The sequence below is a fragment of the Gigantopelta aegis genome, chromosome 3 (assembly GCF_016097555.1).
Source record: "Gigantopelta aegis isolate Gae_Host chromosome 3, Gae_host_genome, whole genome shotgun sequence".
Lineage (NCBI taxonomy): Eukaryota > Metazoa > Mollusca > Gastropoda > Neomphalida > Peltospiridae > Gigantopelta > Gigantopelta aegis.
Window position 1 is genome coordinate 2130712 of NC_054701.1, and position 27002 is coordinate 2157713.

Below are 27002 nucleotides of genomic sequence, written 5' to 3' on the forward strand. Positions count from 1 at the left end.
CATTAATAACAAAGTGACTCTTGGGTAAATCATTAATAACAAAGTGACTCTTGGGTAAATCATTAATAACAAAGTGACTCTTGGGTAAATCATTAATAACAAAGTGACTCTTGGGTAAACCATTAATAACAAAGTGACTCTTGGGTAAACCATTAATAACAAAGTGACTCTTGGGTAAACCATTAATAACAAAGTGACTCTTGGGTAAATCATTAATAACAAAGTGACTCTTGGGTAAATCATTAATAACAAAGTGACTCTTGGGTAAACCATTAATAACAAAGTGACTCTTGGGTAAATCATTAATAACAAAGTGACTCTTGGGTAAACCATTAATAACAAAGTGACTCTTGGGTAAACCATTAATAACAAAGTGACTCTTGGGTAAACCATTAATAACAAAGTGACTCTTGGGTAAATCATTAATAACAAAGTGACTCTTGGGTAAACCATTAATAACAAAGTGACTCTTGGGTAAACCATTAATAACAAAGTAACTCTTGGGTAAACCATTAATAACAAAGTGACTCTTGGGTAAACCATTAATAACAAAGTAACTCTTGGGTAAACCATTAATAACAAAGTGACAGTTGGAAAACCATTAATAACAAAGTGACTCTTGGGTAAATCATTAATAACAAAGTAACTGTTGGGTAAACCATTAATAACAAAGTGACTCTTGGGTAAACCATTAATAACAAAGTGACTCTTGGGTAAACCATTAATAACAAAGTGACTCTTGGGTAAACCATTAATAACAAAGTGACTGTTGGGTAAACCATTAATAACAAAGTGACTCTTGGGTAAACCATTAATAACAAAGTAACTCTTGGGTAAACCATTAATAACAAAGTGACTCTTGGGTAAACCATTAATAACAAAGTGACTCTTGGGTAAACCATTAATAACAAAGTGACTCTTGGGTAAACCATTAATAACAAAGTAACTCTTGGGTAAACCATTAATAACAAAGTGACTCTTGGGTAAACCATTAATAACAAAGTGACTCTTGGGTAAACCATTAATAACAAAGTGACAGTTGGAAAACCATTAATAACAAAGTGACTCTTGGGTAAATCATTAATAACAAAGTAACTCTTGGGTAAACCATTAATAACAAAGTAACTGTTGGGTAAACCATTAATAACAAAGTGACTCTTGGGTAAACCATTAATAACAAAGTGACTCTTGGGTAAACCATTAATAACAAAGTGACTCTTGGGTAAACCATTAATAACAAAGTGACTGTTGGGTAAACCATTAATAACAAAGTGACTCTTGGGTAAACCATTAATAACAAAGTGACTCTTGGGTAAACCATTAATAACAAAGTGACTGTTGGGTAAACCATTAATAACAAAGTGACTGTTGGGTAAATCATTAATAGTGACTCTTGGTTAAATCATTAATAACAAAGTGACTCTTGGGTAAACCATTAATAACAAAGTGACTCTTGGGTAAACCATTAATAACAAAGTGACTCTTGGGTAAACCATTAATAACAAAGTGACTCTTGGGTAAACCATTAATAACAAAGTGACTCTTGGGTAAACCATTAATAACAAAGTGACTCTTGGGTAAACCATTAATAACAAAGTAACAGTTGGAAAACAATTAATAACAAAGTAACTCTTGGTTAAATCATTAATAACAAAGTGACTCTTGGTTAAATCATTAATAACAAAGTGACTCTTGGGTAAACCATTAATAACAAAGTGACTCTTGGGTAAACCATTAATAACAAAGTAACAGTTGGAAAACAATTAATAACAAAGTAACTCTTGGTTAAATCATTAATAACAAAGTGACTCTTGGTTAAATCATTAATAACAAAGTGACTCTTGGGTAAACCATTAATAACAAAGTGACTCTTGGGTAAACCATTAATAACAAAGTAACAGTTGGAAAATCATTAATAACAAAGTGACTCTTGGGTAAACCATTAATAACAAAGTAACAGTTGGAAAACCATTAATAACAAAGTGACTCTTGGGTAAACCATTAATAACAAAGTGACTCTTGGGTAAATCATTAATAACAAAGTGACTCTTGGGTAAACCATTAATAACAAAGTGACTCTTGGGTTTACCATTAATAATAAAGTGACTCTTGGGTAAACCATTAATAACAAAGTGACTCTCGGGTAAACCATTAATAACAAAGTGACTCTTGGGTAAATCATTAATAACAAAGTGACTCTTGGGTAAACCATTAATAACAAAGTGACTCTTGGGTAAACCATTAATAATAAAGTGACTCTTGGGTAAACCATTAATAACAAAGTGACTCTTGGTTAAATCATTAATAACAAAGTAACTCTTGGGTAAATCATTAATAACAAAGTGACTCTTGGGTAAACCATTAATAACAAAGTGACTCTTGGGTAAATCATTAATAACAAAGTGACTCTTGGGTAAACCATTAATAACAAAGTAACTGTTAGTTAAATCATTAATAACAAAGTGACTCTTGGGTAAACCATTAATAACAAAGTGACTCTTGGGTAAACCATTAATAACAAAGTGACTCTTGGGTAAACCATTAATAACAAAGTGACTCTTGGTTAAATCATTAATAACAAAGTGACTCTTGGGTAAACCATTAATAACAAAGTGACTCTTGGGTAAACCATTAATAACAAAGTGACTCTTGGGTAAACCATTAATAACAAAGTGACTCTTGGGTAAACCATTAATAACAAAGTGACTCTTGGGTAAACCATTAATAACAAAGTGACTCTTGGGTAAACCATTAATAACAAAGTAACAGTTGGAAAACAATTAATAACAAAGTAACTCTTGGTTAAATCATTAATAACAAAGTGACTCTTGGTTAAATCATTAATAACAAAGTGACTCTTGGGTAAACCATTAATAACAAAGTGACTCTTGGGTAAACCATTAATAACAAAGTAACAGTTGGAAAACAATTAATAACAAAGTAACTCTTGGTTAAATCATTAATAACAAAGTGACTCTTGGTTAAATCATTAATAACAAAGTGACTCTTGGGTAAACCATTAATAACAAAGTGACTCTTGGGTAAACCATTAATAACAAAGTAACAGTTGGAAAATCATTAATAACAAAGTGACTCTTGGGTAAACCATTAATAACAAAGTAACAGTTGGAAAACCATTAATAACAAAGTGACTCTTGGGTAAACCATTAATAACAAAGTGACTCTTGGGTAAATCATTAATAACAAAGTGACTCTTGGGTAAATCATTAATAACAAAGTGACTCTTGGGTAAACCATTAATAACAAAGTGACTCTTGGGTTTACCATTAATAATAAAGTGACTCTTGGGTAAACCATTAATAACAAAGTGACTCTCGGGTAAACCATTAATAACAAAGTGACTCTTGGGTAAATCATTAATAACAAAGTGACTCTTGGGTAAACCATTAATAATAAAGTGACTCTTGGGTAAACCATTAATAATAAAGTGACTCTTGGGTAAACCATTAATAACAAAGTGACTCTTGGTTAAATCATTAATAACAAAGTAACTCTTGGGTAAATCATTAATAACAAAGTGACTCTTGGGTAAACCATTAATAACAAAGTGACTCTTGGGTAAATCATTAATAACAAAGTGACTCTTGGGTAAACCATTAATAACAAAGTAACTGTTAGTTAAATCATTAATAACAAAGTGACTCTTGGGTAAACCATTAATAACAAAGTGACTCTTGGGTAAACCATTAATAACAAAGTAACTCTTGGGTAAACCATTAATAACAAAGTGACTCTTGGTTAAATCATTAATAACAAAGTGACTCTTGGGTAAACCATTAATAACAAAGTGACTCTTGGGTAAACCATTAATAACAAAGTGACTCTTGGGTAAACCATTAATAACAAAGTGACTCTTGGGTAAACCATTAATAACAAAGTGACTCTTGGGTAAACCATTAATAACAAAGTGACTCTTGGGTAAACCATTAATAACAAAGTGACTCTTGGGTAAACCATTAATAACAAAGTAACAGTTGGAAAACAATTAATAACAAAGTAACTCTTGGTTAAATCATTAATAACAAAGTGACTCTTGGTTAAATCATTAATAACAAAGTGACTCTTGGGTAAACCATTAATAACAAAGTGACTCTTGGGTAAACCATTAATAACAAAGTAACAGTTGGAAAACAATTAATAACAAAGTAACTCTTGGTTAAATCATTAATAACAAAGTGACTCTTGGTTAAATCATTAATAACAAAGTGACTCTTGGGTAAACCATTAATAACAAAGTGACTCTTGGGTAAACCATTAATAACAAAGTAACAGTTGGAAAATCATTAATAACAAAGTGACTCTTGGGTAAACCATTAATAACAAAGTAACAGTTGGAAAACCATTAATAACAAAGTGACTCTTGGGTAAACCATTAATAACAAAGTGACTCTTGGGTAAATCATTAATAACAAAGTGACTCTTGGGTAAATCATTAATAACAAAGTAACTCTTGGTTAAATCATTAATAACAAAGTGACTCTTGGGTAAACCATTAATAACAAAGTTACTGTTGGGAAACCATTAATAACAAAGTTACTCTTGGGTAAACCATTAATAACAAAGTAACTGTTGGGAAACCAAGTGGACAGAAGAAAATCCTATCCTACCCCAATGATGCTTCACTGGCAATAATTTGTTCATTAAAATTTAACTGGTAGTAACATAACACAATGTATGAATACAATTTAAATCCAACCACCACTGTCCTTATGACATCTAACTTGAACATCGTGTTTAGTATAAAACATATATATTTATATATGATGTACACAATAAGCAATATTGTGTTGCATGTACTTCGTAGCTATTATAATTAAACTAATGCATGCTTCATATTCTCTACATACCTCTACCTGGCACCTGTACACAGTGTACTTGGTGTTATCAAAGGCGATGTCATGCTTTGAGTGCTTGTGTCCATCAATATCCCGCATGCTCTTCGACTTGTACTGACAGATATCGCACGAATAGAGATGCCGATTCACCCTCTTTTTGCCAAAGCCTTTAGAGCCCCTGACACGGGTTGTTCTAATATAAGACTTCACTTCAGACGAGTACACGGTTTCCTTTTTACCAGGATCTTCCTCAAGCTGCGAATAGTCTTTTGGCCGCACCAAGAGTGAGCGCTTACGCAGTGACCGTGTCGTTGGTCTGGGCGACACAGTGTCACTGGTGTTGGATTCTGTCACACTGGTGGAATGATCGAGATATTCAAGGCTGTCACTCTGTTCCACAGTCTGCGAGTCATCAGGCTCATCTTGATCATCACAGTCAGCTTTCTGGTCAGGAACAACACCAGTGGTACTGTCAGAAAACACTGAATCACTTTCTACCTTAATCTTTGCTTTCTTCCTACCATTGTTTTCAGCTTCCATCTTCAACACAGTAAAAGCTTTTCTTGGCTTTGTACTCTTTCTGCGTCTGCTGGACATCTTCTTCTTGCACTTGCTGCAGAAGGTTCCTTCTGTCTTAAAAGATGCTGCAGATTCAATGTCAATCCCAGCATCATCTTCTTCCTTAACAGCACAAACTGAATCTGCCTGACTTTTGGACAACTCTTCGGAAGTCTTCATTTCACAATCGTAACCCGACTGGTTTAACTGAGTATCCCCGTCATGTGGTTTTGAATTGTCCAGACCTTCAGACAAGCTGAGTGAAACGTCTTGTGACACAAAGTTAGATCTAACACCTTCAATAAACAGCTTGCAAAGCTTCACAGCTTCATCAACTTTGAACTTTTCATACAGAGCCATTTGCCTGTGAATGATTCCAGACGTCAGCCTCAGACTTCCGGTGTAAAAGAATTCCACAAAGTCTTGGAGTTCCTCCATGGAAACGTCTGGCATTATAAATGTCAATCCTGTCTTGTTGGTTTGGTCAAGAAACCACTGCCTGAAGTAGCTGCTGCTGGAGACCACAACGAGGCTGTGAACTTTGACCTCTCCATCTGTGACCTGAAGAACAAGGTCACACTGTTGCTGGGATTTCTGCAAGGTGAACAAAATGGAGAAAGCTTTGTCACAGAAACCCGGAGCCTTTAGTACTGTTGGTGATTCTTGTTCCTCCAACCCCGGAGCCTTTAGTACTGTTGGCGATTCTTCTTCCTCCATCCTGTGTGGAAAATGAAGTGTAATATAAATAGTTGTTGTCATTTTTATTCACATATTTAATTTTTATTAAAAACCTGCCAAATTTTTATTTATAAAGTATAAAAGAACAGTTTAGATTCTCCAGGTATAACAGAGAACAATTTGTTAAGTATTGCGTCACGATTCGCTATCAAGATTCAGAGATCGCTACACAATTTTAAAACACTATAACAATAGTTGCTAATCAATTTTCACTTGACTAGAAATATTTCAATTGAAAATTTTGAAAATAAAATGTTCCCTGTATAAATTAGATATTATAACAAATTGCAGCTTAGATATTTACAATAAAGAATGCTATTAACATTTAAAAAATACCCCATATTTGATCAACAATTAAATGAATGCATTCATCCACCATTTAGACATATCACAGAGGCCCAGTGATTCATCTGGAAGTGCCCTTTTATTAGGACTTTTATTTTTTTTATCATCAACAAAATACAGCAGTGGGACACATTGGTGGTGAAGTGATTTTTCAACATCATGAATATTATTAAAAGCTCTATCAATGGCCAATATATTGCAACACTTCCCTTTATGTCATTCCCATATTTTGGCCAGATTTTACCAATTGCCAATATGTTACTAATTCAGAAAAAGGTTTACCCCAACTTTGAAATTAAAAACATGCCATATTGACCGAGTCAAGGCAGACACTTGAAACAACAAAACCAACAGCTTAAAAATGAAGCAAAGGACTGTAAAACACTGGATTAATTTAACAGGTATACAGTTAAAGTTTGTTTTGTTTAATGACACCACTAGAAATCATTGATTTATTAATCATTGGCTATTGGACGTCAAACATTTGGTAATTCTGGCATACAGTCTTAGAGAGAAAACCTACCACATTTTTCCATTAGTAGAAAGGGATCTTTTATATGCACCATCTCACAGACTGGATAGTACATACCACGACCTTTGATATACCAGTCGTGGTGCACTGGCTGGTACAAGAAATAGGTCAATGGGCCTAGTGACTGGGATCAATCCGAGACTGATCATGCAACCACTTTACCACTCAGCTGTGTCCCAACCCTTTTTATGCTATATATGCATACTGTTAGTACTGTATTATCTTTAATTGTAATTTTGCTTAAACTTGCGTGTAATCATATTTATCATCCATTAAAGGCTTTTGTAGGAGATATCGCTGGCACTATAATTTGCGACATCTCCTGCGATATTCTCCTAGGAGATATCATTTCTTATAATTTTGATTGGTCAAATTTTAATCACTGCATTAAAATTAAAAGAATGATAATGAATGATAAAAAGAATACCCCCTCGTGTCTTGTGATATCACAATTTATCAGCACTCATTGACAAAAGTATAAGAATCTAAGGCTACTTTTATCAACTCGTGCTGATAAATTATATCACATGACACAGGGAATATTCTTATATACAGTGAAACCCTTGGCTATGTTGACATAAGACCTGTCAAAGTGCAATATACAGCACCTTATACTGAACAATGACATTTATAGCAGGGTTGAACATTAGCAGTCGCCCAATCGCCCGTGGCAACCTTTATTGGCTAAGGGCGACTAAGAATTTTACAAAGATAGTCCGTTGGATGACCATCGATTTTAGCATCTGACGATTATGGTGCCAGTTAAAGGGACATTCCTGAGTTTACTACATTGTAAAATGTTTCCGACTGATAAAATATTTCTACAATTAATCTTACACATTAAATATGTTTTCTTGTTCAGAATATCAGTGTCTGTATATTCAATGTGTTTCTGGTCATCTTAATATTTATAAGAAGCCCAAACTGGATTTTGTCTTCAAATAATTTTGTACGTACGAAAAAACCCCTAAACTTTAGGAAATAAAATGAAATTTAACCTAGTACAAATATTAGAACGATAAGAAACACGTTTAATATACAGCGACTAATATTTTATACAGAAAAATATATCTGATATGTAATTACAATCGTTAAAAAGTCTGTTTGTCGATAACATCTTAAAAATTGCAGCAAAACTCAGGAATGTCCCTTTAAAAAAGAAATGCACTGACACTGAAACGAATGTGACAAAACACACTGCTGGTGCGAACTACAGATCTGGCAGCAGAAGACATAGAACATGAAATAAGAAAGATTAGACCTAAAGTCTTTACAACAAGACTTACATAATGACATAACCGTCCACAGAGTACTATAATAAACAATAAGTACACTTTTATGCTTTGTAATATTATTAAAAAAAATGCATTGTATATTTTGGTAAAATGTTTGTTTTGATTTTTTTTTCACATATTTATTTTATTAGTAGCCTACTACTGTAGTATTTACAATATTCAAATTAAAAGCACACGCATGTTTGCGCCAACACACACACACACAATTACATTTGAATATTCATTTTGAGACTATTGTCCGTTTTTGTCAAAAGTGAACAGATGAATTGGCATGTAACTTCATAATGAATAAAGATAAAATTCATATAAAAACATATTAATTTATTACATTTTAAACCCATACCACCTCAAATAACAGTTTTGGGAGAGGGAAACGTTCAGTGTAAAATAAAATTCTTTATAAATTACCATCAAACTGCATAGGTTAAATCTTTTCTGATACATGTTTTAAGGCAAATGATGGAAAATACAAGGTAATCTGAATGACAGATCTGTAATACATAATCAGGGCCATATCTCTACACAATGCAGTCGAATGAGAATTTGGCAAAATAGTGGACGATTCCATGGATGTCTATCTAGTGCCTCAAGGAAATCCTTTACTGGAAATTCCATCCATCTTTCAATGTCACAGAGGACTGCCACTCCAGTCTAGTTTACTATTTAGCATGCGCAGTTCTACCTTTAGTCCCTTTGTACTGCATTATATTTTACTTCGGAGACAATGCAAGTCAAGCTGCATACCGTGGCTGTTCTAGCATTTTGCCATCACCCCTGTATTAAAAAATAAATTTAATCTGTATATAATTTAATAGTAATTTGTAAAGAAAGATGTTTATTTATACTGATTTTTTTTTCAATTTCTGTTTTCAGTTGGTATGAGTTTAAAACAATAACATATTTTTATATGAATTTTAACTTTATTCATTTATTTATTATCGGTTATTATTTAACAAAGAACTTTCCAGTTTTGAATTTGGCTGCACAGTTAATTATCAATGTGATAATTGGTGGGCTAGTTGAATTTGAGAAGGGCCAGTAAGATTTTTCTTCAACTGGCCATGCTGGCGACCATGGTTTTCATGTTGATGTTTAACCCTGATATAGAAGACTAGTGGGTTATCTCTTACACCATTTTACAGCATATTTCATCTCACTACATTTACATTTAGTACAAATTAACATGGTTTGGTGGAAGTGGAATTTCTTTTAATTTAATAATCTGGTACCTTTATTAGGATAGTAAGGTGGCATTCTGAACTAAGGTGGTTCACTTTGCACAGAGAATGAGGAATAAGTGTTCCTTATGGCAAGAACATTATGTAAATACATTGTTAGTTAACCTTCTGACTCCTGCAGGCGAGATATCTCACCCAATGTCACACCAGTTGACACACAGTACACTGTATACAGTCCATTTCCCAATTCATATTTCCCACCATTTTTCACAGGACAGTCACCGGAAACAATTATATAACAGGAAACAGAAGACAACTGTTTCCTGTAGCTTTAGATTTTTGTTTTTCAATGGAAAATACTTTGGAATGTTTAGTTGAACAATTTATTTTTGGCAAATGTTTTCGCTTGACAACAATGGAGAGATATCACAGTCATTTTCAAGGATCAATAGCCAAATGTGACAACTGATTTGATAATAATTTTATTGTTTTACCAACAACGAAAATAACAAAATATTGGGATATGAATCGTAATTGTTCTCTTTTTTAAAAATTCTGGTTAGAAAACCACTGTTATTGAGAATAATGGACATAAAAACTGGACAGCTGGCCACAAATGCCCGTAACTAAATGCTACTTTTTTTTTTTTTTGCCTAATTTTAATCAACATTAACTGATCTAAAATATAATAAAAATTATAAAAATCCACAAAAATAATGCTTATCGATTGAAATATGAACTTTATTTTATGTATTTATAAAACATTTAAGTGAATATGTGTGAGTAAAAATACATAATATAAAACATTTAAGTGAATATGTGTGAGTAAACATTAGAAACTTGTACCCACTCATGTGGTTTTTGGTAGTCTAAATGTTAAAACTGTTTATTGTTCTAAAAATTATTTTATATTTTAGTACCAAACTTTGCATAATTTGATATAAAATTATCACCAAGAGTGTAGGTCCTACAATACCATAATATGGATGAAACTATCAGAAACATGTGACATGTCAGAATATAGTAGAATCACCTTTACAAATGACAGGTACTGAAATACATCGTGATCCTGTAACCCACACCCTGCATTGATACTACAAAATACAGAAGTGCTAACCCATAGGTTACATTTATATTTCCAGTAGTATTACTATGAAATTCCTTCAGACACACTGAGAACTTGTTATTCATTTATATCACTGTTCTCACTGTGCTAATTATTAATATGGTTTGTGCAACACTGAACTGATCAAAATTCAGGTGGTGTATCTAGTTTAATAAGATTTTGTCGAGAACAGAGTGCCGTTGTCGACTTTCTTGACATGTGATATCCTCCTGGTAACCCGAATGACCATTCTCCACTTATTTGATGCCTGGACTTTGGGGCTTGTGTAGCGTTCCAGGTTTTCTGAGGATCTATTCTTTCATATTTCATTGGTTATTATTTTTATTTAGTTCTTCTTCTGATTATTCTTCTTACTAATTATATTAATCACTAATACTAACCTTACTTATATTGGAATGTCAGGAACGTTACATGACTGTAATAAATGGATTAAAGTGTGGTATGAGACCGTATTTATTTGTACATGTCTATGGAAAGTTACTCGTGTCTTTTCGGCTTTGTCAGAATGATCCTGTTGTCTAACCAATCATGTTTTAGGACTATGATTAGCTGACCAATGGGAAAAGGGCTCAGATCAGCGTGTGGAAAATACAATAATTTTCCCCTCGAGCAAACACTTGTAAGGTTTGGCTCCTATTGTCATGGTCATAGTTTTAGGTCCGTATTTCTTGTTACCTGTGCTTGCTTCCAAATGGTTAGAATTCACTAAGTGTTAATATAAGGGTGAGGGTTAAACCTAGGTTGTAGAATTTTTATGTTTGGTTAATTGTTGCTTGTGCTCAGGGATGAAAGTGACTTTTCCCAAAAAGGGTTGAAATAATTTTACCAAATTATGGATATGTCTTTGGCCGAGAACGCGCTGGCGTAGACATGCTGGTTTTTACTTGCATGCTTTTTCAAGTGTGATTTGCCTTTTCCGCCGTATTTCACCCTGTCATTGCACCAAGCACAAACGGCAAAACCAGGTTGACCGATTTTGCGAACCTACTCGCATTCGCAAACAATACCACCATTTTGTCCAACATGACGCGACCAATGTATACGATCTGCGCATTGGTCTCGCGCAGATGATACTTCGCGAGACAAATCTGGCCAATGGCGAATAAACAAATATGGCGGCCACAATGGGCGTAGCCATGTTAGATCTAAAGTTGGATCTAAACTCCGGAAATTTTAGGCGGAACGAATGAAAGTTGAAAAGGGGCGGATTTAAAAAAAAACCATTTGGCGCAACAAAAAGGCGGAATTCCGCCGAAAGGCGGCGAACTTTCATCCCTGGTGCTGTAACCTCACCGTGGTGCAGGGGTGTAACATTCTCTATGAGAATGGCCAATACAGCACAAATTGAAGTTTAGAGTAAAAGTCAGTATCTTATCTGTGATATTTGTATTTGTATTTTTGCACAGTTCTTTACACTGTTTTTATTTATATCTTGAATTTTTTAGTTGCTGTTAATCATCACCTTGTTTGTTTCCATTACCATAGTTTGACACCCAATACCCGATGTATTTTTCGTGCTGGGGTGTCATTAAACATTCATTCATTCATTGTTGACAGGGTTGCGGGGAGGTTCGCTCACCAAGCCGTGTTGCCTGGTTATTTCAGGTGGGTTGGGGGGGGGGGGGTGTCTGCTTGGGTTATAGTGATATTGGACCGACTTGCCGAATTAGCGAACCGGCACTAGTGAAAAGGGTGCCATTAGTCTGTAATAGGGAGTAAGGGTCATGGGTTTGTCACAAATAGTGTGAGGGGGCACTTGCCAAATTAGCAAATTGGAGCTAATGAAAAGGGTGCCGCTAGTCTATAATAGGGAGTGTTCGGCCTCTGGTTAGAAGTGGGAAGCTAGCAGATACGCCTATTCCAGCCTAGTTAGGGCGGGGGTACGTGTTTTGGTGTTGGAATGCTTCAATAGAAAGGGGCGAGGAATTTATTTAGACACGGCTAAATGTTGGGATTTGATCATTGAAGAGTTCATAATTATTTTATATGTTGAATGTCCTATGCTACCTACTAGAAATAAATATATAACCTGTCATGTTGTTATTTAATATTTAGTACATGTATGGTCGAGGTATACCAAGGTCACCTATTTCCGCTAGGTGTAATTTTCTGTTCGCAAGTCTACAACCGAACGGGGTAGCTGGACCCGGGTACACTTAGGAAATCCCTCCTGTTAAAGCGGTGGGATCCGTCATATTGGGATGAAATCCGTTACACTTGTTTTCTGGAGAAAAACTTGGCATTCATAGGGCATTATTACTGTCTTTCAGGATAAATTGATGTGACAAGAGAAATGTAAAGTAATATTTTATGAACCATTATTATTGTTATTACATTTTAATTTTTCGCTTATCGTATCAAAAACTTATGACATCGTATGACACCACCAGGATACAGTCATAACTATTTTGATCAGTGTATTTCTACATCCACTGGTTGACCTTATTACAGCTACGAAACATTGCGCATCGGGTATCAGTAACATCCTGTTATAAGTTCCAAAGAACTAGACACTACGCCAACTAAGTGGAGAAAAATCAGTGATAAACGTCAGAACTTACACTATATGTGATTTGTTAAAATAAGGGTCTCTTCCTTTCCTCCCTAGTTAGACTGTACGACGTCACTTCCTCAATCAGGTACTGGTAGTTATCTCCCTTAGATCAAAAAAATGTTAACTTTATTACTCACACAAGAATTCCCAATATTCCAAACACTAAATAAATACGAAAAATGTTATTATATCATCAACTGCCCTAAAAAACAACTCATTACAGTCGCACAACTCTGCTCAGATTTGGACACAGCACGAACTAGCCTTCTAACTAGACCCCCTGCCACTTAATAATATTTATTCATTTTAATTAACCAAATATTGAAGAACAGACAAAAGACAATAGAACCTGTTACACTACATGTACTTTATTAAACAAGAGTTGTAGTTTAGTTGTTTTTTTGATGTTAGCGTTTAATTTTATGTACTTTATTTTTGCTGGTCAACTAGACTATGTTTTTATTATACATATATGAACATGGAAATAAAGTTATTGTATTGTATTGTATTGTATTGTTTCTAAGTTTGTAAATTTGACCCTACTGAAATGTTCTTATTTACCGTTACATATTATTTGTGTTTTAAAATGTGCCGTGTTCTCAGTATAATTGATATACGGATAAATAAAAAAGTTCCACCAATCGAATACTACATTTGAGTGACTGTTTTAATATTAAATTAGTAATTATATGATAGCATCAGGCATCCTCACTTTTCACAATTATCTCCGTGATTCTTGTGATTCGTTCAACCATTTCTCTTTATACCGCTCTTTTAGGTGTACTTAATGGTTCTCATCTGACAAGTAGGTGGAGATGCTCGTGGGCACAAGAGCCGGCCTTGGCCGGCCCTTCTGTCCAAGACAGGAAAGGTGTGGGGGGGGGGGGGGGGGGGGACCGCCTGGCGGGTCCTGGGAGAATGGCAGTTCTCTTATACGCGGCGCAGGAAGGATGGAGTAGTCCTGTGTCGTCCTTGACCCATTCGTTTATTTTGAAGAAGGATCAGCTATCTCAGTGTGAGCACTGTCAGTGTACTCTGACGATACGCCACATTCTGGTGCAGTACAAGCATCTGAAACAAACTGGAAAGTATATATTTGGTAGAAGAAATGTGATGGAATCATTCGATGTAATCCTGAACTTGTGTTGAAATTTTTACGTCAGAGATACTGAATTTTATCAAAAAATATAAATATATTTATGATATTTATATTTTTCATGTTTTACTTGAACTTTTGAATTTTTATATTGATATTATTATTCATATGAATGGTGCATTTTCTTCAATTTACCCAATAACCGATGTATTTTTCGTGCTCTAGTGTCGTTAAACATTCATATTATTCATTAATTCATTCACTATCCCGTTCACACTAATTACAATCCTGTCATTTACTGTGTAGGCCTACATACATATATTTAATATACGGTACCGTACACACACACACACGTTTCTCAAAGGCTCACATTTAGCTTCGTAAGAACGTGTAAGGATGCATTGGGGAAAAAACCACACACACATACAACAAATGTTGGAATGTTAAAAATGTGAACCATGTCGTGTTACTATAACGTGTTACGTGCCGTCTAAGGTAACAGCGATGTACAAACCTTTCAAACTGGAATACGAGTTTTAATCCCTTCCTTTGAAAACAAAAATGACTGAAAGTTTAGTCAAGTGAAACTGTCTACCGATACTACTGATATGATCAAGGAAATATATAGAATTGCGTTTATTTAATTTCTTCTAGAAGCTAGTCTTTTACATTCACATTACTGTTAGTATGTGTTGTTGGTCTTATTGATGTTACATAATTCTTATTTCTGTTTGCTGACACCAGATTGTTTGGTATTGTGCAATAAATTGATTCCAGTTGATTATTTATTTATTTATTTATTTATTTATATAGCTATTTATCTGTTATTTAATTATTTTTAATGCTTCTTTATTGCTTCTTTATTGTTTATTATTATTATTATTATTATTATTATTATTATTACAAATTAAATTAAAAAGGGAGGGAAGAAAAAAAAAGGAGAACAAATGATGACTCGAGATACAGTAACTGTGTGTGTCTATTTTACTAGAACAAGCTGTATTTATTAAAGGGACATTCCTCAGTTTGCTACAATGAACGTGTTTGTGATCGTTCTAATAGTTGTACTAGGTTAAATTTCATTTTATATCCTAAAATATAGTTTTTTCGTACGTACGAAATTATTTGAAGACAAAATCCAGTTTGGGCTTCTTACAAATATTAAGACGACCAGAAATACATTGAATATACAGACACTGATATTCTAAACAAGAAAATATATTTAATATGCAAGTTTAATCGTAGAAATATTTTATTAGTCGGAATCATCTTACAATGCAGCAAACTCAGGAATGTCCCGTTAAAGGTTGGACTTGTAACAACAATTTAATAATAGTTTGTGAATTTGTCAGTCTGATTAAATTAGCTCTATTGGTCTACCAATAGATCTAACAGCATTGCGTGGACTCCCAATAGTTATTAACCAGTGAAGCTAATTTTAATTAGATAGTGAATTTGTGTAGTGACCGTCGTGATGCCAACTTTACACATGGAATGTAATTTTGTTCGACAATGCTAAAGTTAAAAGTTAAAGTTTGTTTTGTTTAATGACACCACTAGAGCACATTGATTTATTAATCATCCGCTGTTGGATGTGAAACATCTGGATGTGTTAAAGTGGAAACCCGCTACATTTTTCCATTAGTAGCAATGGGTATTTTTATGTACCATCACATTGACAGGACTGCACATACCACGGCCTTTAATATACCATTCGTGATGCACTGGCTGAAACGAGAAATAGCCCAATGGGCCCACTGACGCGGATCGACCCTAGACTGACCGCACATCAACACCGCCCCTTTAGGACAACGTAGATCTGTTAGTATGCAGCACTGTAGCAGGAAGTGTTCCGATAATGACGTCTCCCACACCGAAACTCAAATTGCATTGTACCTTATTAGGTATCAATACGCAGTTGTACATGTAGGGAAGCAAAACCACACACGGCCATATATATACGAAAATAGCACGAGAGAGTGGGCGTACAGTAAACAAATAAAATAAAAACAAAACACATTTTGAATTATTATCATTACTACAGCCTAATGTAATAAATACATGGATTAGCATGGGGATTTGAATGTTTTTAAAACAGTCAATAAATTTACAGATATTATTTAGTAACTACAAAACAACTAAAATAAAATCCGTATGTAATTAGTGACACACGCACACACACACAAACCTACGTCTACGTCCGTGCGTCTACGTCAGCATACATAAACACACATGCAGTATAAATGTACCGTGAGTTAAACCCGAGTGGGGTCAGTGTCGATATTAATCAGGTAGTTAACGGGTAACCTGATTAGTTACGTCAGTAGACACGACGAGTGCCGTACGGAAAGACGTTGAACCTGTGGTGATGAAATAGGTCAGTTTTCACATTTGGCCACTGTCCAGCTACAAATAACTAGTTTTCATACTCGATATCGTCACTGATATACTACGACAGCGTAATCTAAGCTTGTATATATATATATATATATATATAATACAAAGTCGACAGTCATTGTGTACCAGTTGATTTGAAAGCAAAAACAAAACAAAACAAAAAAAACAACCGAAACAAACAGACGCGGATCCGGGGTGGGGGGGGGGGGGGGGGGGTGACACCCCCCGCTCGTGACACAAAATTAATTTCATTAAAAAGAATAAAGAAAACAAACAGTTATGTTCGATCCTGAGACATTTCAGACATGGCCTGGGTGTTTGAACAAGCAGGATTTTGATAACGGGAATATACTTCAAATCCATCTAAAGCTATATTAAAATATGAAAATTTCCTATCGACGGGGGGGGGGGGGGGGGGGGGCCCTCAAAAGCTCAAGACTGGACCCCCCTCCCACCCCCCACCCTCCGCTAAAATTCCTGGATCCGCCCCTGACAAAAACAATAAACAAACAAAAACAAAAACAAACCCACCATTCAGGCGCACGGAAATTATTTAACACATTTTGATTTTCGATAGATCTAAATTAGTTTTGGCCTATTTTTACTCCTAGAAATGGCTAAAATATTCGTTATAGTACATGTGTTAACATTTTCACACAACTGTGATGGGATGGTTTACAAATCTCATTCAGACCAGCCCAAGTGACCAGCTATATACACTTCCAACTGCAGCCATCAACAGTCGTGGTGGGGTGGTTTACAAATCTCATTTAGACCAGCCCAAGTCACCAGCTACATACACTTCCAACTGCAGCCATCGACAGTCGTGGTGGGGTGGTTTAGCTCGTAGATACCGGGTTCGCACCCCGATACAGACTTCTACCCAGAGCGACTTTTAATCGCTCAATGGCGTGGTGTTATAGTATATGTTCATATATTTTATCAGAATTATCGCCCTCTCTAAAACACGGACGTAATCAATCTGGGTGCAACGCTGCCATTATTTGATATCCCCTAAAAGTTATGATTATTGATACATGATCGAAAATCATTCATATGCTTTCAGTATTGTTGACAATGAAAGTAACACCCTCAGCGTTAATGTGTAACAGTTAAGAATACCAATGCCTTGGACTGAAATAGAGAATATGAACTAAGCACGAAAATAAATTGAAATGAAATAAAATATTGAGGGTGAGGACTCTCACGCTGTCTATGAGTCGTGTTTTGAGGCGACAGGTGGTGGGGGAATGGTGTGACCCCCATCCCGGCTACCCCAGTGTTGTCTATAGCTGTTGGCCAGTTCTAGTAATACAATAAAAGGACATTCTCTGTCATCTGTCCGACTCACGTCCACCTTACCCTACTAAAATCTCACAATGTTTCTCCAACGAGTGTGTAAAGTAATGTTTATCACTTGTATGTGCGTGTGTGCGTTTGTGAGTGTGTTCATGTGACAGTGCGTAGCATGCGTGTGTAAAAACAACGAGTTTCTAGCACAGTTGTGTACATAGAACAGTGAGGCGCGCATGCATTTAGCAGGGAAGTGTCTAGAGTGTTGAGTCGAGACATGTTCCCCAGAAAAATGTATTAAAAATAGCAGGGAAGTGCTGAGTCGAGACATGTTCCCCAGAAAAATGTATTCAAAACGAAAAGGTTGTGCTTGAGCATGGAGGAGTTTCGAACTGTTATTGGAGTTATGAATGAAAAGATTACATCATAAACATGACACCATACGGTTCTTTATTTAGTTAAACTTTTCTCCGTGTAGGTTAGTACTAGCAATATTTAAGAACAGTGAAAACGGATGGGAAAGTGTGTTACCCCTAAAGCCACACAAGGAATATCGTAGTATTAAGAATTTAAGGGTCAGACGATATTTTCGACATTATTTTCTGAATGTCAATTATATTAGCTAGACCATAATGTCACGCATGGTATTGTTCCATTTTGACGAAAGTGGGTCTAAGCAACCCATAAATGAATTAAAATCCACTGTCATTGACACTGTCGACTAGTTCTAATGGCGAAAACATGCTTACATTTGCACGTAAATTAGGGCGAAAGCGAAAGGTCTGCTAAGTGCCCATAACTTGCTTTTTCACAAAGCGCTTCATTTGCACGCTTTGCATGTGTATTCCATGTTCCCAATGCTGAATTTCCGTATAATTGGAGCTTGCGTTCGTGTAAGGTGCACACTCCAAATTCGACAATGGTACGACTTCAACTGACTATCGAAAATCGAGGAAGGGCTATTGCTTGGCTTCAGGATGGCAATACGCAAAGAAATGTTGCTCTGAGACTTGGTGTCAGTCAGAGTGTCGTTGGCAGACTGTGGCAACGGTACCAAGCAACGAATTCTGTTCGAAATCGTCCACGTTCGGGAAGACCCCGAAGCACTACAATAGAGAGGACCGCTACATCACCAATATGGCTCTACGTCAACGCACAACCACTACACGCCGATTACGTGACAATCTGCGGACTGCGACTGGAACTCGAGTGTCTGATCAAACCATACGCAATCGTCTGAGAGCCAATAATCTACGCTGCCGTCGCCAGGCTGTTCGACCACCACTCCTACCACATCACAGAACGGCCAGACGTCACTGGTGCACGCTTCATCTGCGGTGGCAACGTGTTCAGTGGGGTCGAGTGATGTTCACTGATGAGTCCAGGTTTAGTCTCCAGTTCAACGACGGTCGGGTTCGTGTCTACAGACGTCCTGGGGAGCGCTTCGCTGACGTTAACGTTAGACAACGTCACCGGTTCGGTGGTGGCAGCGTCATGGTGTGGGCGGCATCTCTATCCACCACAGGACCCCCCTCTATGTGATGGATGGCAATCTGAATGGAATCCGCTATCTGAATGAGATTATCCGGCCGTTGGTTCTCCCAGGCCTTCAGCAGATTGGCGGCGGGGAAGTTCTGCAGGATGACAATGCCAGACCCCACCGCGCCAGGGTGGTAACGGACTTTCTCAGACAACAAGGTATCGCCAGGATGGATTGGCCAGCATATTCGCCTGACTTGGCCCCAACAGAGCACGCCTGGGACGAATTAGGCAGGAGAGTTCGGGATAACCATGCCCCTCCGGCCAACCTTCATGATCTGGGTCAACTTCTTATGGCAGAGTGGCAGGCCATTCCCCAAGAGTTCTTCAGACGTCTGATCAACAGCATGAGGCAACGATGTGTCGAGTGTATACGCGCCAGGGGTGGATTCACACACTATTAAACGAATGTTCTAATGTGTAAAATCCATGTTTGACAACCTTCAACTTTGACAGCATGTCATGTGGCTTTCTTGTATACAGTGACGTTTATTTGTGGTTTTTTGTAAATATGGAACAATAAATTAAATTTTTGGTGTAGTTTACATCATCAATCTAATACACTGAAACTTATTTGGTTATAAATTTTTGACCCTTAAATTCTTTTGAGTAGTATATAAGACGGTACATATGTTGTTGCAGTATGTAGACTTGCCAGTTTTCTCTAAATCAATACACTAGCGTATGCCCTATTTAGTCGTGTTCAATTCTGGGCCACTAGTAACCTTGATTTAAGGTCATTCAAGGTCAGTGTGAATGGACCGGCTATCAACAAATCTTGAAGTGTACTCTAGTTAACATGACGTTATCTCAGTTGTACAACTCGAGTAACGTTGATCTTTGATTTCTGCGTTGACGATCGATCAAACACAATATCAAGCGGACGATCATATAGCTTACACATAACGATATTCCTATATTTTATTCATACAAATAGGCCCTACATTATCTATGCATCACGATTTTCAAGTTATAAGCAATTTTGGATCACTAAAACCTCGATAAGTTGATTTAACAAGGACTATTCGGTAAACTAAGCTGGCTGTGACATAACAGATGTATGTGACAGACAGACAGATACACACAGTAATAGATGCGTATGTCGTAAATCTGCGTCCACGCTCACCGCGTGGCAGGTCCGGTAATTACTACACTGTTAGGCTGATTCACTACCACAACAACGTGCCTGCAGTATATTACCTCTGTATTGCTATTAAACTGTCTGTAATTAAGGTAAATCATTATTGCAGGCGTGTATTCGAGGAAAGGGTGCTGGGGTGCGCACCCCACCTTCCCCGATCTTCAAAATGCACAGAAAATTCAGTATATAACATATGCATAGAATATGGATTTCATTTCTTTGTCGTGTGGAAGATGTAACATCTTGGTGGGTTGGGTGGTTATAGTAACAGTACAAATAATATCTCAGCGGGGCAGTTAAAACTTTTCATTTCAAGGTTAACGCTACCAATCGTGCCGCTGGTGATAAACGTAATAGTGTTTGTTGTGATAAAATGTGGTTTAATTAGAACTAAAACAGCGCACCACTTACTAATGCGCTTACAACATGTGCGGGGTCCTACTAAACAACACCGGCCTCGGTGGCGTCGTGGTTAGGCCATCGGTCTACAGGCTGGTAGGTACTGGGTTCGGATCCAAGTCGAGGCATGGGATTTTAAATCCAGATACCGACTCCAAACCCCGAGTGAGTGCTCCGCAAGGCTAAATGGGTAGGTGTAAACCACTTGCACCGACCAGTGATCCATAAATGGTTCAACAAAGGCCATGGTTTGTGCTATCCTGCCTGTGGGAAGCGCAAATAAAAGATCCCTTGCTGCTAATCGGAAAGAGTAGCCCATGTAGTGGCGACAGCGGGTTTCCTCTCAAACTCTGTGTGGTCCATAACCATATGTCTGACGCCATATAACCGTAAATTAAATGTGTTGAGTGCGTCGTTAAATAAAACATTTCTGTCTTTCTTTCCTACTAAACATAGGATTGCAATTTGTGAGCTGAACTACGCTTCCTGTAATGTCTCAAACGAGCAGCCTACCCCCCCCCCCAATTACTTTCTGATTTACTTTACGGGTAAGTAAACGAGCAGCCTACCCCCCCCCCCCCCAATTACTTTCTGATTTACTTTACGGATAAATAAACGACAGCCTATCCCCCCCCCATTACTTTCTGATTTATTTTACGGGTAAGGAAACGAGCAGCCTACCCCCCCCCCCCATCTACTACGGTCACTTACTGTATGTAGATGTTCTCCATTTGCCTGTTGTATTTACAGTACTAGTATGGTCACATCTACTACGGTCACTTACTCTGTGTAGATGTTCTCCATTTGCCTGTTGTATGTACAGTACTAGAATGGTCACATCTACTACGGTCACTTACTGTATGTAGATGTTCTCCATTTGTCTGTTGTATTTACAGTACTAGAATGGTCACATCTACTACGGTCACTTACTGTATGTAGATGTTCTCCATTTCTCTGTTGTATTTACAGTACTAGTATGGTCACATCTACTACCGTCACTTACTGTATCTAGATGTTCTCCATCTGCCTGTTGTATTTACAGTACTAGAATGATCACATCTACTACGGTCACTTACTGTATGTAGATGTTCTCCATTTGTCTGTTGTATTTACAGTACTAGAATGGTCACATCTACTACGGTCACTTACTGTATGTAGATGTTCTCCATTTCTCTGTTGTATTTACAGTACTAGTATGGTCACATCTACTACCGTCACTTACTCTATCTAGATGTTCTCCACCTCCTGTTGTATTTACAGTACTAGAATGGTCACATCTACTACGGTCACTTACTCTATGTAGATGTTCTCCATTTGCCTGTTGTATTTACAGTACTAGTATGGTCACATCGACTACCGTCACTTACTGTATGTAGATGTTCTCCATTTGTCTGTTGTATTTACAGTACTAGTATGGTCACATCTACTACGGTCACTTACTCTATGTAGATGTTCTCCATTTGTCTGTTGTATTTACAGTACTAGAATGGTCACATCTACTACGGTCACTTACTGTATGTAGATGTTCTCCATTTGTCTGTTGTATTTACAGTACTAGTATGGTCACATCGACTACGGTCACTTACTGTATGTAGATGTTCTCCATTTGTCTGTTGTATTTACAGTACTAGAATGGTCACATCGACTACGGACACTTACTCTATGTAGATGTTCTCCAATTGTCTGTTGTATTTACAGTACTAGTATGGTCACATCGACTACGGTCACTTACTGTATGTAGATGTTCTCCATTTGTCTGTTGTATTTACAGTACTAGAATGGTCACATCTACTACGGTCACTTACTCTTAAGTAGATGTTCTCCATTTGTCTGTTGTATTTACAGTACTAGAATGTTCACATCTACTACGGTCACTTACTCTATGTAGATGTTCTCCATTTGCCTGTTGTATTTACAGTACTAGTATGGTCACATCGACTACAGACACTTACTGTATGTAGATGTTGTCCATTTGTCTGTTGTATTTACAGTACTAGAATGGTCACATCGACTACAATCACTTACTGTATGTAGATGTTCTCCATTTGTCTGTTGTATTTACAGTACTAGAATGGTCACATCTTCTACGGTCACTTACTGTATGTAGATGTTCTCCATTTGTCTGTTGTATTTACAGTACTAGTATGGTCACATCGACTACGGTCACTTACTGTATGTAGATGTTCTCCATCTGCCTGTTGTATTTACAGTACTAGAATGGTCACATCTACTACGGTCACTTACTCTATGTAGATGTTCTCCATTTGCCTGTTGTATTTACAGTACTAGTATGGTCACATCGACTACCGTCACTTACTGTATGTAGAAGTTCTCCATTTGTCTGTTGTATTTACAGTACTAGTATGGTCACATCTACTACGGTCACTTACTCTATGTAGATGTTCTCCATTTGTCTGTTGTATTTACAGTACTAGAATGGTCACATCTACTACGGTCACTTACTGTATGTAGATGTTCTCCATTTGTCTGTTGTATTTACAGTACTAGTATGGTCACATCGACTACGGTCACTTACTGTATGTAGATGTTCTCCATTTGTCTGTTGTATTTACAGTACTAGAATGGTCACATCTACTACGGACACTTACTGTATGTAGATGTTCTCCATTTATCTGTTGTATTTACAGTACTAGAATGGTCACATCGACTACGGTCACTTACTGTATGTAGATGTTCTCCATTTGTCTGTTGTATTTACAGTACTAGAATGGTCACATCTACTACGGTCACTTACTGTATGTAGATGTTCTCCATTTGTCTGTTGTATTTACAGTACTAGTATGGTCACATCGACTACGGTCACTTACTGTATGTAGATGTTCTCCATTTGTCTGTTGTATTTACAGTACTAGAATGGTCACATCGACTACGGACACTTACTCTATGTAGATGTTCTCCAATTGTCTGTTGTATTTACAGTACTAGTATGGTCACATCGACTACGGTCACTTACTGTATGTAGATGTTCTCCATTTGTCTGTTGTATTTACAGTACTAGAATGGTCACATCTACTACGGTCACTTACTCTTAAGTAGATGTTCTCCATTTGTCTGTTGTATTTACAGTACTAGTATGGTCACATCGACTACGGTCACTTACTGTATGTAGATGTTCTCCATTTGTCTGTTGTATTTACAGTACTAGAATGGTCACATCGACTACGGACACTTACTCTATGTAGATGTTCTCCATTTGTCTGTTGTATTTACAGTACTAGTATGGTCACATCGACTACGGTCACTTACTGTATGTAGATGTTCTCCATTTGTCTGTTGTATTTACAGTACTAGAATGGTCACATCTACTACGGTCACTTACTCTTAAGTAGATGTTCTCCATTTCTCTGTTGTATTTACAGTACTAGAATGTTCACATCTGCTACGGTCACTTACTCTATGTAGATGTTCTCCATTTGCCTGTTGTATTTACAGTACTAGTATGGTCACATCTACTACGGTCACTTACTGTATGTAGATGTTCTCCATTTGCCTGTTGTATTTACAGTACTAGTATGGTCACATCTACTACGGTCACTTACTGTATGTAGATGTTCTCCATTTGTCTGTTGTATTTACAGTACTAGAATGGTCACATCTACTACGGTCACTTACTGTATGTAGATGTTCTCCATTTGTCTGTTGTATTTACAGTACTAGAATGGTCACATCTACTACCGTCACGTACTGTATCTAGATGTTCTCCATCTGTCTGTTGTATTTACAGTACTAGTATGGTCACATCTACTACAGTGCAGCGATTATTGTTTACCCTGTCTGTCGCTATACAGTATATAGTATGCATTCTGTGTGATTTATAGACACCACATAAGTTATTGTGAGTACTATATACTAGGTCCACCCAATCACTAACATATACATTGCATTGTACCAGTTTGTTTTATAAATATATCAAATCATCTTTTCAGTGTGTCAACTCAGTGGTTTGTTTTGCATTTTTCAAATATGACCTACTATCTTGAGTATAGTCATTGTACGTGTTTTCATTATCAATATTAAAATATAATTACATTTTTAAACAGTTAAAATATGAATATAATTATATATACGAGTATTCAATACATTTCTTCGGTGTATGGGTTCCAGTGGACTTGTAAATACCAGGTTTACACCCAGGCACCGAATCCCCCCCCCCCCCCCCCCCCCCCCCCCCCCCCCCGAGAGAGTTTTAACGAATCATTAAATACTGCACCGACTTCTCTCACTAACCACTGACAACTAACCTCTAGCCCACTGTCCTGGTATGTGCCCAGGACAACGTACGTGAACCTTATCGAATATCGTCGGAAAATGCATTAAAAGAAACAACAAACAATTAATTTCTGGTCCTCCTATTGTTTATAGCAGTGCAATAAGAACGTTTGCCTGCAATAATTGGTAGCATGTCATTGCCTCTTACAACAGCCAATCAAAATTTAAAATAATTTGGCCAAAGGGAATTCCAACCATAAACCATTTGAGGAGGACTGCCACTCCTAGGACAATCTTCACAACATTGACCTGCACAAGACGAGCCAATGAATATGAAGACAAACTTTGTGATGACATGCGTTAACGAATCACTGCCAATGATGATGACATGCGTTAACGAATCACTGCCAATGATGACATGCGTTAACGAATCACTGTCAGTGATGATGACATGCGTTAACGAATCACTGTCAATGATGACATGCGTTAACGAATCACTGTCAATGATGCATGCGTTAACGAATCACTGTCAGTGATCAGGTTACAAGCTGAATCTCGTTGGTTCGGAAACTATAAATCGTAATTAGTTACACGCGTACACAATTAATTACTAGTTTACATAATTAGTTACTGGTTTACATAATTAGTTACTAGTTTAAATATTATGGGCGGGGCTTAGATGTACGTTAAAGGCATCACCTCGTCTGTATAGAAGGTGACCTCTTCTGTTAAAGATAAAGTTTGTTTTGTTTAATGACACCACTAGAGCACATTGATTTATTAATCATCGCCTACTGGATGTCAGGCATTTGGTAATTCTGACATGTAGTCTTAGAGAGGAAACCCGCCATATGTTTCCATTAGTAGCAAGGAAGCTTGCATATACACCATCCCAGACAGGGCAGCACATACCACGACTGTTGATATATCAGTCGTGGTGCATTTACTGTAACGAGAAACAGCCCAAAGGGTCCACCGACAGGGATCGACCCTAGACTGACCGCGCATCCGGTGAGCGCTTTACCACTCCGCTACGTCCCGCCTCTCTTCTTGTGTTAATGCAGAATACAGAGTTGCAGCTTTAATACTTTCCTACGTTTCCGCTGACTGTAGTTGGCAATAACTCACTTCTAATTAGAAATTACATCAAATCAGTTTACATCGAGCATGACTTTAGCAAAGAACAGTTTTCCAAGAATTCCGAATCTTTGGTTTAGAAATCAACAGACATCGCTAAATCTGCACTTGATATTTTGATATGAACTGAAGTAATTTTCTTATTTTCTCTCATTCTATTGTTTTTTTTGTTGTTGTTGGGTTTATTTATTTATTTATTTTTTATTATTATTATTTTTTTATTATTATTATTATTTTAATTATTATTTTTTTTTGGGGGGGGGGATGTGGGGTTTTTGTTTGTTTTGGGGGGGGGTTGTGTGTTTTTTTTGGGGTTTTTTTTTTTGGGGGGGGGGGGTGGGTGTCATTTATATATATAGCCAAGACGTATTTAAATTTTCCACGTGTTGAATTAAAAATCAACAAACAGCGCTAAATGTGGCCTTGATATTTTTATGTGAACTGAAGTAATTTTCTTCTCCTTTTCTGTCTTGTTTTTTTTTTTTCGGGGTGTGTGGGGTGTGTGAGCCATTTGCATATAGCCAAGATATGTTTCACGTTGTGCTTGTTCAACTCGGCGCTGTGTTTTTATTTGTTCGTAGATTAAGG

General features: G+C 36.8%; 1 protein-coding gene across 1 annotated transcript in view; it reads right to left on the reverse strand.

The window, feature by feature from the left end:
- LOC121367372 (telomere zinc finger-associated protein-like) overlaps window positions 1-13341 on the reverse strand; it is a 33151-nt gene extending 19810 nt beyond the window's left edge. Inside the window, exons 1-2 of the mRNA XM_041491507.1 lie at window positions 13190-13341; window positions 4869-6132 (exon numbers count right to left, since the gene is read on the reverse strand). Of these exons, the coding sequence (XP_041347441.1) occupies window positions 4869-6131 (1263 nt within the window). The 5' untranslated portion in view covers window position 6132; window positions 13190-13341. The remainder of the gene's footprint in view (window positions 1-4868; window positions 6133-13189) is intronic.
- Window positions 13342-27002: the final 13661 nt, after the last annotated feature.